General features: G+C 38.2%; 2 protein-coding genes across 2 annotated transcripts in view; one reads left to right on the top strand and one right to left on the bottom strand.

Moving 5' to 3' along the window:
- The first annotated feature begins 629 nt into the window (after positions 1 to 629).
- FASTKD3 (FAST kinase domains 3) lies at positions 630 to 10,697 on the top strand. Its single transcript, XM_015827055.1, has 6 exons — positions 630 to 2,076; positions 3,823 to 3,902; positions 4,613 to 4,787; positions 5,546 to 5,615; positions 8,580 to 8,694; positions 10,120 to 10,697. The coding sequence occupies exons 1-6, from the start codon at positions 642 to 644 to the stop codon at positions 10,234 to 10,236; spliced, it is 1,992 nt and encodes a 663-aa protein (XP_015682541.1). The 5' UTR covers positions 630 to 641; the 3' UTR covers positions 10,237 to 10,697.
- Positions 10,698 to 10,954: 257 nt separating this feature from the next.
- CUNH5orf49 (chromosome unknown C5orf49 homolog) overlaps positions 10,955 to 13,868 on the bottom strand; it is a 4,335-nt gene continuing 1,421 nt past the window's right edge. Inside the window, exons 2-3 of the mRNA XM_015827211.1 lie at positions 12,832 to 12,948; positions 10,955 to 11,795 (exon numbers count right to left, since the gene is read on the bottom strand). Coding sequence (XP_015682697.1) covers positions 11,640 to 11,795; positions 12,832 to 12,948 — 273 coding nt within the window. The 3' untranslated portion in view covers positions 10,955 to 11,639. The remainder of the gene's footprint in view (positions 11,796 to 12,831; positions 12,949 to 13,868) is intronic.

The raw sequence follows: 13,868 nt of genomic DNA, 5'->3' as shown, positions 1-13,868 counted from the left end.
TGGGTGTGGTTGTTTTTTTTTACTATCGCAATACCGACAAAAGGAGCAGGATTGAAATTTCTCCCTTGGCTGCTGGATGCAGCAGTCCCAGCTACTTATTCCAGTTTCAGAACTTCAGTTAGCCTTATTCGTAATACTTTCAAACATATATTTACAGACTAGCTGTACCCAGCCACGCGTTGCTGTGGCTCAGTCTGGTTAGCGAGTGTTGCTTTTACGTCCAACAGATGGCGCTGTTTTTCAAAAAAGCATGTTTTTACCTGTCACAGGTGTGACATCTATATAATAGGTATATAAAAACACGCGTGTATTCGAAAGTATATAAAAACACGCACGTATAAGAATGCAACGTTGTGTCAAAAATTCAAAGCAATCGGTGAAGAACTTTCGGAGATTTAAGATTTTGAACAAATGAACATTTACATTTTTATTTATATAGATATTAAATGTTTAAGGTATTTTTCTGAGCTGAATTCATTAGTTAACAGTCTCACATTCTAGTCGTTTCATATTCACACAGAATTGAGACATTGATGTTAACTCTACACTGTCTCTTATCTATTATTTCAAACAGTTTAAAAAGGCAATCTCTCTAGTAACTTTTTCTTTTATTTTCAGGCAATGTCAGCAGCTAAGCTAAGATGGCTTTCTTGGTTTTCAGATCTTCCCACCTATATGTTTCGAATGTACAAGCATGCAGACAATTGCTAACTGGAAGCAGAGCCTTTAGCCATTTCTGTCAGAAAATGAGGCAGTTAGCAATCTGCTACTTTGACTCTTCTATATTGGAAAACCAAAGAGGGTTCCAGTGCACTTCTTGTAGAAACCACCATGTGAAACTAAAAAATCATACTAGCCCTGTTGTGGAAACAATGCAACATCTTGGAGAGGCCAATAACAATTTAAAATCTAATAGCAAGATAGTAGGTGAACAGATATTTTTGAAAGAATTAAACCAATGGTCTTCATACAAAGATATTTTCAAATTTGTGAGTTCATTGGAAAATTTATCTGACATCATGGTAGCAGCTATCTTTCAGCGATTGGGTGAAGTCCAGCTACAGGACAGCTTAATGAAAAGTCCCGAGTTGCTGATGGAAAATGATATCTTCAAATCACTTTGCTTGCAGCTGGAAAAAGAATCTACACTGTTGTCTGACCCTGCTCTTGTAAATTCTCTAAATGCTTTGACAAAGTTGCACATGGATCCTTGCAGTGCCCTGATGGCTTGCTTGGTGTCAGAGAGCCAGCAACGTCTTGATAAGGGACAAATGACTATAAAAAATTTGTGTATTCTTGGAGAAAGTTTATTTAATCTTGGAGGACCAGAACATGCTATGCTGGAACAAATTATGAATCAAATTCAGAGTACAAATGTTGAGGACTGGAAGGTTGAAGAAATGGTCCTGGTATACAGAACTCTGCAGCTGTATGTAGGTAGGGAAATGGACCTTTTCCAGAACTTGTTAAACAAAATGAACAGTTTTGCAGAGGCAGAAGGTTGCCAGTTCACTCCCAAACAGACAAGTGCAGTGTTAAGTGCTCTGGTTGTTTTTGATGAAACCCAAGTCAATAAATTGATAATAAAACTTTGTAAGCATGCATCATGTTATATCCCATACTTTACAGATGATGAAATGATAAATGTGCTGGAAGCATTCATTCATTTCAGATGCTCTGATCAGTGTTTCACAGAGGCACTAGAAAAACATGTTACTAAGTTTGCCTTTGTGATGCATCCCAACACAATTTCCAAAATCATGCAGTACTGCAGTACACTATGCATTCTTTCCAAACCCATATTCAACGCAGTGGCAGAAACCTTTGTCTACAGTGCTGATAATTTCACTGTTTCTCAGATTGTTGAGCAGGTTGTTCCATTTGGGAAGCTCAACTATTTGCCCCCGTCTGCTCCATCTTTTTTACGACAGGTTGAAAGGTTTGTTAGCATGCGACTTTCTGAGTTTGAGCCTTGTGAACTTCTGAGCCTTCTTCATTCATGCATTCTCATTAAATGCTATCCGCTAAATTTTATGGAAAAACTGTTCAGCCCCTTTTTTCTGCAGGAACTGCAAGGTAAGCAAGTAAACTTTATAATTTCTGTTATAACAGTCCTCTTACTAACAGTTGTTTTCAAATAATTTGTAGGAGCCATATGCACTCCTTAAATGAAGATTAGTAAGGCATTCAGCTGCCTGAGTGGTCTTAAAATATCTTGCACATCTTATAAGACATAGCAGCATTTACAGAACAAACCAAGTACGGTTGAAATTTTGGCATCTGTCTGGCTCATCCCCATTTGCCTCATCCAACTTGCCCAAAGTTGAGTTAGATAGCTCAAGATTTCTTATCTTCTAAGTTTGTTTTTCTGATAGGCAGTAATGACCATGACATGGCCATTTGGACGCCACACAAGGTAGCAGGAGACAACTAGTTGGAGTTTGGGTGTATTCATGCCATAAATACCAGTGTGTAATAATATAAAAGTAATACAAGTTATACTTGACTTAAAACCATTTGTTTAGCAGCCATTTGAAATTACTATGATACTGAAAAACGTGACTGATCCTTGCACTTATGACTGTCACAGCATCCCCACAGTTAAATTCAGGTGCCTGGCAACCGGTATGTGTTTTCGATGATTACAGCGTCCCAGGGTTGTATGACCTCCATTTGCAATATTGCCAGCCAGCTTCTGACAAGGAAAGTCAATGAGAGAAGCTGGATTTGCTTAATGACCTCATGGTTAGTTTAACAACTGTGGCAAAAAAAGTTCATAAAATGGGGCATGACTCATTTAATAACCACCTTAGCAAAGGAAATTCTGGTCCCAATTGTAATCATAAATTGAGAACTACCTGTGGTAATAATTTTGCCACGCATGTAGCGTTGCATCATTTTTTTCAACAAGTGAATGAACAAGTATAATGCTTTTGATTTGCTTATTTAATTGACTTTTATGTAGTTTTAGAACTTGTGTAGATCATGTTTTAGGTCATATTTATGCATAAATATTGAAAACTCAAAAGGGTTCACAAACTTTTAAAGACTACTGTAGGTTCTTCTTTATAACGTCTCTATTTTCAGAGCTATATTGATTACCAGTTTCCTTCTGGGTAGTAATCGAAGTGCTGATTGTTTTCTTTAAAATTTTGTACAGGATCCCTACCAGTGGGCCCTGCATGTTTTGTAAGATCTGGAAGGGTAATCTCTCTCCAGATCCTTTCTTCTAGGGCAGGGGTCCCCAACCTGTGGGCTGCTGCCCACTAGTGGGCTATGAGGGGTTTGCAACTGGGGCATGAAAATGGCCGGCGAGTGCACATGCGCTTACATATATCCTCACTTGCGCGATCAGCGGGTGAGCAGCGGATTCCACAAAGCCAGAAACGTTGGGGAGCTCTGTTCTAGGGAATGTTATCTTCAGGAATCACAGGGATTTCTTTTCTCAGTTATGGCGTCTTTTTTTGGAACAATATCCCCCTGCCCCGAGCTTAGACTGGTTTGTGTTGATTTTTCAGACAGCTATCAAAATGTGGCTATTCCGGAGTGTCTTTGGAATGGAGTTGTTATGAGTGCCCCCTCCTCTTAAAGCATTTTTTATAATGTTTGCTTTTCTTTGGTCTTGGAGGACTCATAATTCTTACGTTATTTAATGATGAGAATGATGATTTAACTTTTTTTTAATCTGAAAGGGAATGTAAACCACTCCAGAACCTTTTGGGGTTGGAGTGGCATATAAACGCTAGTAAATAAATGAAAGCTGAGCAATCAACTTTAAGTTGCTGCGTGATGATGCATCTGTCTGGTTTGTTTGCATCTTAGCTGGAAGTTCCAGATCGAAGGTTCTTTCTCAGTTGACTCAGCTGTTTCTAACCGTTCAACTGGAGTGTCCATACTATAAGGTATGATATTAATGATGGTAATTAATGTTGATATTTAAGGAAATGCCAGCATCTGTACATTTTTAGTCAGACTAATAAATGTTTCATAATACTAATGGCCAAATATACTAATGTTGTTTGTTGGTAATCTTCCATATCAGCAGTAATAATTTTGCTGGCATTTTAGGCTGTAGTCCTGCGGGGTTTTGGCCATAAGATATACAGGATGAACGGTGTTCATATAGATCAGTGTTTCTCAACCTTGGCAACTTTACGATGTGTGGACTTCAACTGCCAAAATTCTCCAGCTAGCAACGCTAGCTGGAGAATTCTGGGAGTTGAAGTCCACACATCGTAAAGTTGCCAAGGTTGAGAAACACATTATAGATTTATACCAGTGGAGGAAACTTCTGCTCCCATTATAGCACTTCTATGCTGGAGTAAGAAGCCAAACGAAGCATTCCAGGGCATGACATCTGCATCTGGAAAATCAGTTATATTGCCCTGTACTAAGAGAAAAATAAGAGCCTGGTAATCCAATGTGGTTTCTCTGCTGTGGCTTCTTCTCCTTATTTGTCATTATTCTTCCAGCATTATATGCCTTGTTACGTTGTCAGTTCATTAGTGCATTTTTAAAAACTAATTGCATATTTACTCATATTTGTTTTGTTAACTGGCAGGAAGCAACTTGGCATAAAATTGATTAAAATTGGAATCTTTTGTCTTTACAGAATCCCAGGCTCCTCCTAGACAACCAAGTCAAGTCCTTTTACACTAGATGTGAGTCAATAGAATCCAAGGTTGATCTTCATCTTTTCAACAGAGTGAAGGCTGGCATGACTGACCTCTTAGGGAGCCAAAAATATTTTGCCTATAATGTTCTGACACCATATCACTACACTATAGGTGAGCAAACTGTGTTTACTTTTCAGATAGCTGTGTTTATGTTCAGATAGGTGCACTTTTTTTTCAAGATTGAATGGGTGGAATGGCCATATTCCAAGGAGTAACGGGTAGGATAATGTTAATCTCTAGCAGTCACATTAAAAATTATACTTTGGTATTAATTTTGAAAAGCTCTGTGAGTTCTACTAGGCCTTTAGATGACTGCAGAGATTTGTTTTGGACTTAGGCAATAGTTTCCACTGGTGTGAGTTACCTCATGATTTTCTGTCTCATATTGTTGGAATTTGTTTGTCCTTTAGAGTATTTGCATGGAATATTCATACATAGCTCTGAAATTGTGTAAACTATGATCCTAGAAGTTCACGTTCATTCAGTGTAAACTCTGCAAACTATACCTTCAGAACACCAGCAAGAGTGACTTGGTCCTCCGTGCAATTAATTGGTTGAGAGTGGAGATGGGGACATAATGGTGGGGATAAAAAGTGAAACAGTACATCTTCTATCTCCTCCTTTTCTCAGCCACTCTCATCTGCATGGAATTTTAGTATTCTCTTAGAATTCTTAAGATTTTTCAACAATAGCTGTGTTTGTTTCTAGCCAAGTAAAGTGTACTTAAGAAACAGTAAGACTGCCCATTTCCTCGGCTATCAGTGTTGCACATTGATTAAAAATAAATATATTCAATTATGAAAACGAATGAAATAAGCAAAAAGATATTTGCGAGGAATGCTATTTTCTTTGTGTTTGTTCTATATAAGATATTGAGATTAAGCTGAATGAAGAAGGATTTGTACTACCAGTCAACGTACATGATGAGGTATATGAAAGGTAAGGAAAACTGGACTGTCGGTTATTGTTTTCAAAAAGGAGTTAGCAAACCTAAAGAACCTTTTTCGGTTTTTCTCATGCAAACGTAAAAAAATATTTCTAGCATTCGGTTTCTGTTTCTGTTTGAAAAGTTTATTCCACTTTTTCCTAAGGGGTTGGTTCTGATTGTGATAGAAGCAGCAGAGCATTATACATGTGCTAACATTTGTAGAATATCAGCAATATTGTGCTCCAAGAGTTCCAAATCTTTTTGGTCTTACTCAATACCTGAGAAATCACATGTTTTTCAATGTTCAAGCCAAGCTAGTGTTTTTGCTACATTTTTGCCCCTTCCCTTTCCATACTGTTGCAATTCCTAAAGAAGGTGGCAGTGTGTAAATCCATCATGCTAGCTTCAGAAATAAGGAATCCCTGTTCACACCTTATTGCTATGGCAGATGCTTCTAGTCCAAAAAAGTTCATGGACTTGCTTTGCTTAGCAAACTACTTTCAGTTTGCACAATAGTCATAGACCAATGAAAACTCACAGTCTTTCTATTCATCAGTCTAGGCTCCTGTTTATGCCCCATTAATACTAACTTGGCTTTTCTTGGAACTGCTTGATGTACAGTTCTCTCAAGTGTGTATCAGGGTGAAGGGAGTTGACCAACTTTTGTCATATATACAGTGGAGGAAAAATTATTTGATCCCCTACTGATTTTGTACGTTTGCTCACTGACAAAGAAATAATCAATCTATAATTTTAATGGTAGGTTTATTTTAACAGTGAGACAGAATAACAACAAAAAATCCAGAAAAACGCTTTTCAAAAAGTTATAAATTGCTTTGCATTTTAATGAGTGNTAAATATTTCATCCCCTATCAATCAGCAAGATTTCTCGCTCCCAGGTGCCTTTTATACAGGTACCGAGCTGAGATTAGGAGCATTCTCTTAAAGGGAGTGCTCCTAATCTCAGCTTGTTACCTGTATAAAAGATACCTGTCCACAAAAGCAATCAACCAATCAGATTCCAAACTCTCCACCATGGCCAAGACCAAACAGCTGTCCAAGGATGTCAGGGATAAGATTGTAGCTTGGGCTACAAGACAACGCCAAGCAACTTGGTGAGAAGGTGACAACAGTTGGTGCGATTATTCACAAATGGAAGAAACACAAAATAACTGTCAATCTCCCTCAGTCTGGGGCTCCATGCAAGATCTCACCTCGTGGAATTTCAATGATCATGAGAACGGTGAGGAATCAGCCCAGAACTACACGGGAGGTTCTTGTCAAAGATCTCAAGGCAGCTGGGACCATAGTCACCAAGAAAACAATTGGTAACACACTACGCCGTGAAGGACTGAAATCCTGCAGCGCCCGCAAGGTCCTCCTGCTCAAGAAAGCACAGGTACAGGCCCATCTGAAGTTTGCCAATGAACATCTGAATGATTCAGAGGAGAACTGGGTGAAAGTGTTGTGGTCAGATGAGACCAACATCAAGCTCTTTAGCATCAACTTGGCTCACCATGTTTGGAGGAGGAGGAATGCTGCCTATGACCCCAAGAACACCATCCTCACCGTCAAACATGGAGGTGGAAACATTATGCTTTGGGGGTGTTTTTCTGCTAAGGGGACAGGACAACTTCACTGCATCAAAGGGACGATGGACGGGGCCGTGTACTGTCAAATCTTGGGTGAGAACCTTCTTCCCTCAGCCAGGGTATTGAAAATGTGTTGTGGATGGGTATTCCAGCATGGCAATGACCCAAAACACACTGTCAAGGCAACAAAGGAGTGGCTCAAGAAGAAGTACATTAAGGTCCTGGAGTGGCCTAGCCAGACTCCAGACCTTAATCCCATAGAAAATCTGTGGAGGGAGCTGAAGGTTCGAGCTGTCAAATGTCAGCCTTGAAACTTTAATTACTTGAAGAAGATCTGCAAAGAGGAGTGGGACAAAATCTCTCCTGAGACGTGTACAAACCTGGTGGCCAACTACAAGAAATGTCTGACCTCTGTGATTGCCAACAAGGGTTTTGCCACCAAGTACTAAGTCATGTTTTGCGAAGGGGTCAAATACTTATTTCACTTATTAAAATGCAAATCAATTTATAACTTTTTTGAAATGCGTTTTTCTGAATGTTTTTGTTTTTATTCTATCTCTTACTGTTAAAATAAACCTACCATTAAAATTATAGACGGATCATTTCTTTGTCAGTGGGCAAACGTATAAAATCAGCAGTTGGATCAAATAATTCTCTCCTCCCGTATTTATGCAGAAAGAAGCACAAGGACTCGCATTTATTTGTAGACATAAGGTTATTGCATAGTTTTGCATATTCTTAGATATAAGTAAATGTTGTTACTACAAGGTTCACTGACAATATTGACTATGCCATATAATATAGACTGACTTGGTCATGCTGCATATCTAAATGAGTTAATTGATTATGCTTTATTGTGGTTGCCCGTCAGAACTGTATTGAAATGAAATATTGAATAGGAAGATTTTTCATCTGTTCTAGCAAATTACAGATAATCCTCGACTAAAGACCAGTCACTTAGCGACCATTTGAAGTTACAACAAAACTCTTTAAGGGTACTTACAACCCGGTTTCAAAGTTACCATGCCCCTCCTCCCTGCAGTCATGTGACCACATTTTGGGCACTCGCCACATTTTGGGCACTCGTATTTACAGCCATTTGCAGCATCCTGCAGTCATGTGAGCATGTTTTATGATAGGTTTGCCTGAAACAGGCAAAAACAGCCATAACAAACCATTCGTTCACTTAATGGTGATGGCATTCGTTTAAAAAAAAAAGTAGTTTTTTTCCCAAACATGTTTCCCTTCAGATGTGTTGCAATATATCTCTCAATATTCTCTGTGCTGGTCAGGAATGAGTTCTAATCTAACACTCTTGAAGCGCTCTGAGTTAGAAGAGTCTGCACTGACATTTTGAATCTGAACAATATTTTGATTTTACAGAATAGCTCTGTGCATTGATGATGAAAAGAGATTTTGTGCTAATAGTCACAATCTTCTTGGAAAAGAATCCATTAAGCAAAGACACCTGAAGCTCATTGGTTATGTGGTTGTACAGGTAAATTCAATAATACTGCTACATGTCAAGAGATAGGAAGGACATCCTTCTTCAAATATTTAACTGTATTTGGCGATCCATATTGGTGCTTGTTCATAGAAGCGTTTCCTTCTGAGGGTTGATCCAGACTGTATTGTTCTTGGTCTCATAGCTAAAGAGTGAACTATGAGCACGAGGCTAGGAAGCAGGAGAGCGTAAGTTCAAGTCCTGGCTTACCTATGAAAGCCAGCCTGGTTACCTTGGGCCGGTCACTCTCTCAGCCCAACTCACCTCACAGAATTGTTGTGGGGAAAATAGGAGGAGGAAGGTGTGTTGGATATGTTCATCGCCCATTTGTAAAAATAATAAAGGCAGTATACAAATTAAATAAAAAAGTGTATATCTCAAAGCACTTTTTCACTTGTTGTTGTTAATTGCGAAGTTGTGTCCGACCCATCGCGACCCCATGGACAACGTTCCTCCAGGCCTTCCTGTCCTCTACCATCTTCTGGAGTCCATTTAAGCTCACGCCTACTGCTTCAGTGACTCCATCCAGCCACCTCATTCTCTGTCGTCCCCTTCTTCTATTGCCCTCAATCTTTCCCAGCATTAGGCCCTTCTCCAGTCAGTCCTTCCTTCTCATTAGGTGGCCAAAGTATTTGAGTTTCAGCTTCAGGATCTGGCCTTCTAAAGAGCAGCCAGGGTTGATCTCCTCTAGGACTGACCGGTTTGAAAGCCTTGCAGTCCAAAAGACTCGCAGGAGTCTTCTCCAGCACCATAATTCAAAGGCCTCAATTCTTTGTCGCTCAGCCTTTCTTATGGTCCAACTTTCACATCCATACATTGCAACTGGGAAAACCATGGCCTTGACTATACGCACTTTTGTTGGCACTATCGAGCCCTTAATACTAGTACATAAATTATTGCCATTATATTGAATTGAATCACTGGAACGTCCAGTTCATTAGTACTACCTTCAATTGACCAGAAATAACTTTTCAAAATTTCAGACAAGAATCTTTCTTTTTCCCACTTTGAGACTGCCTTTGGGATTGTCTTCATTTAAATTGAGTGTTTCACTTTAAACTATGCCAGTAATCCTTAGCTGAACTCTTCCCAATGAACATAGTTGGATTTTGTCCTAGTACTTAGTGAAATCCCCAGTTGTGGTCCCTCAAGGACCTATTGCCATCACATTCCTGTTGTGCCATATGCCTGGAGCCATTCTTGCATTAATAGTTAGCAAAGGATATTGAAACAGGACAGGAACAAGGACTTTTTTTAATCAGGTGAGGAAAGGGCTCAATGAAAAGGTCTCAAATGTTGTTTTATGATAGGCCTGTTCATGTCCTTTTTAGAAAAGAAAACTTAGGATAAAATTGTTCTGATGTTTTAATCTCTGCAGAATTATTTGAATAATGTTTCCTGCATTTCTTTACATTTCAGATCCCATTTTTTGAGTTTAACCCACTGGAAAACAAAAATGATGTACTGGAATACCTACACAAGAAAGTATTTCCTAACTTTTATAGCTTCCATGAAAATAAAGCTGAATCCAAATAAATGTATATATGAAGGCTAGCGTTGATTTTACGTTTGGGAAATTAAGATATAAATAAACCCAGTGTTTTTATCCTATTATATAGTTTGGTCTCCCGATGTTAACAAAGTGCAAATGCACCTAAGTTTATTTTTTTCTTATGTGATTGACTTAATATCATGTTAAACTGAAAAAGAGTTGCATTTTCCCCCGGTAGTATATAGCATGACCTGGAAAATGTAGGAATGGTTTAGTCTTTAATGGTTTTAGGGTTTTTTTCTATTTCGTTTTTAAAGGCTGCTTGTACAGTGTATACTCAGGAGCCAGACCAGATGTGACAGTAAATATACAACTTGAGTGCATTTATGTTTTAGGTATGTATGGAATTTATGTATGTATGCATATTTGTATGTATGTGTATTTTATGTATGTATGTGTATATGTTATATACATTGTACATTGTTAAGTATTGTTTATTAAATTGATATGCTGCCCATTTCACCAAAAAGTGATTCTAGGTGGCTTCCCACCAAGTAAAAACAACAAGAGTCTACCCCGAGAAAGGTTTTTATAGGGGCCACTGACTTCAAGTTTATTTTTCCTCCTCTGTTCTCCTGATTAAAATTGGCACTTCTCCTAAAGACTGTTCTGTGAAGAAGATTCCCTTCTGGGCTGATAGGAAATGCAGATTAAATGCGGCTTACATCAGCAATCAAAACAAAACTATTCAACTTCAAGAAGTATGATTAATGTCAAGCTTTAATGTTTGTACTCAGCATTGAAAATTCATTGGTTAGGAAGTTGCCCATCTATCAACTGATCTTTATTTCTGATGCACAGCTCATATATGAATACTCACATGTGCATCCTTGTATATAAGCAGGTTGATAGATATTTTTCTCAATATTTTTTTTCTTTTAATGGTGACCTCCTTAATTCAGCATTCCAAACACACTTATAAAACATTCAAATTAATGAAGAGATGAAATTGGAATAAAAAAGCATGTTTAAGCAACAATACATACTACCAAGTCCTTTAGGTTTGATACAATTAAAAGTATAGAAACTGTAAATCACAAACAGATAAGAAATGACAGAGGTGATTATTTTCAGATTAATACATGGGTACTCTAGTGTGTTAAGAGTGTCAAGCCACTTTTCTGGTGAAATCTTTGCACAATTTTTCCAGGAGAAAAAAAATGGAGAGGTGAGTACTAGTACAAGTATAAGCTGGAGGTCACACAAGTATCATCATGCTTGAAGGCCCTAAAAATAGCTTAAAAATTAGCTAAAACCTCAGCGATAAATAAAGATTGAACTGTAATGTTCAATGTTACATTTGAACTATAAATCCAAGCAAGGCACTACAGGAATTTGATACCATCTTGCTGCTAGGTATCTATCACAGTAGATTCTTAAGTTGGATTCATTTTTCTATCAAGCAAGCTATTTCATTTTTTCTGTAGAACTCTGCCTGTACGTGATTAATGCGCACGTGGTCTCGGATTAGCTCTTCCACAGGTTTGTTTATATGCCGCCCATATTCAGAAGAAGACAAGACAGCTGTAGGCCTTTTCTTTTCCTGTAAGAATATTTTTGAGATGTGATTTCCGACTATAAAAACACAACAGAGATAAACAGAAAACTAGATAAGCTGTTTGGTATAGTGCTGCTGGCAATGATGGCGGATGTCCTGCATCCAAATCAAAATGACATCTTCCAAATACATTCTGGTTTCCTGAAACTCTCACAACTTTACACTCTTCAGCTTTATCCATTAAAAATAGAGTCCCCAGCAATCCTTTCCAAAAGAAAAATGCTATTGGGGTATAATTTCTTCCACCCTACAGGAACTTCTCTTTAAAATGCCTCATACTTTTTATAGATTGTCTAATATGAATAAGCACTTTGAGATTTATTTTACTAAGTACTTCCTCAGGGAAGGATTGTCATTTTTTTCTGCAAAATGCAATTGTTATCGAGAATAACAAGTATGTGTAGCATTTCAGAAGATTTATTTTAAATATACACTACTGACTTCTAGCATTCCATCAGCAATATTATTCCCCGTAAAGCTTATAGAACCTGAGGGAAAGACATAATAGCTTGCCTATTTCAATTCCATATATTTCAGGGATGGAGGCAAGTATTTGCTAAATTATGATCTATTTTAATTAATGAGCCCAACATCTTAATTCTGTTTGTATCATACTAACGGCTTGGGGAGAAACATCCCTTTACTTCAGTCTACTTTAAGTGCAAAATACTATGATTTAGATTTAATATACAGTAGATACTAATGTTACCCACATTTATTCCCCAAAACGTATAGCACTGTTTCCAAATGCTGTGCTGACTCAGGATGCTGTGCTGACTCAGGAATTCTGGGAGTTGAAGTCCACGAGTCATAAAAGAGCCGAGGTTGCCTACCCCTGGCCTAGGGGTTCTTATCTTAACTAAATTTGCATAAGATCCTAGCTTCAAACTAATAATTATTACAGTACTCCATTGCATGCTTGTAGAATGCAGTAATTGGCAGCAGCCAGAACCTGGCCATTATCATGAGTAAGCAGAAAGGAGTAGTGATTTTCATCACCCTGAGACTCCTTGACAATCACCTCGTCATTAATATGAAGTCCTCTGCTTTTTGTGTGTTCTCTGTCACATCGATGGAGCTTTGCATCATAGCCGGTTGGTCTTTTGAAAACGCAGTCATACAGGGCAACAATTCCTGGCTTAAAAATAAAAAGGCTGGGTCAGTTGAATGACGAAACAGGATCCCCAGGGATCACATCACAGTGATGGAATCAATTCCCTTGAACAGTCCAATATGCGTATTAGTACAGGTAGTCGACTTAACAACGGTTCATTTTGTGACCAAAGTTACAATGGCACTGAAAAATTGATTTATGACCATTTTTCACATGACTGTTGCAGCATCCCCATGGTCACGTGATCAAAATTCAGACGCTTGGCAACTGGCTCATATTTATGACCCTTGCAGTGCATTGAGGTCTTGTGATTCCCTTTTGTGACCTGACAAGCAAAGTCAATGGGGAAGCCAGATTCACTTAACAACCGTGTTACTAACAACTGCAATGATTCACTTAGCTGTGGCAAGAAAAGTTGTAAAATGGGGCAAACACACTTAATAAATGTTTCACTTAGCAACAGAAATTTTGGGTTTAATTGCGGTCATAACTCAAGGACTACCTGTATTGCTATATGCTAAATTTTCATTGTTGAGCAGTAATGTGTATGTTCTCATATCTTCGTAAATAATTGCTGTCAATAAGAGAACTTCTCCAAAACAATACGGTGCTGAACATTTTTATAAACATAGAATCTACAATTATTCCTATCTAGGAGACAGAACTTTGTGATCTTTGCTGAATTTTCCAAAGCCACTGAATATATTGAGCTCTTCCAACATGATTAAAAGCCTTTAAGCACTGCTTAGCTTCTAAAGAGAGAAAGTAGCTGTAGGGTTGTACCAGTGTCAGCATGCCACATTGCGGAATATGACCCTTGGCTCCAAAATTAATGTAATCTATATTCTTACCCAGTATAACACAATACAAGACACTGCTCACAAATGAGGAGAAAGTTACAAGCATACTGCTCTTTCTGACTTCACCAATCATTATTCAAACAA

Source organism: Protobothrops mucrosquamatus, unplaced genomic scaffold, assembly GCF_001527695.2.
Source record: "Protobothrops mucrosquamatus isolate PMUCROS unplaced genomic scaffold, P.Mucros_1.0 scaffold_213, whole genome shotgun sequence".
NCBI lineage: Eukaryota > Metazoa > Chordata > Lepidosauria > Squamata > Viperidae > Protobothrops > Protobothrops mucrosquamatus.
This window is presented reverse-complemented; position numbering and strand designations above follow the sequence as displayed.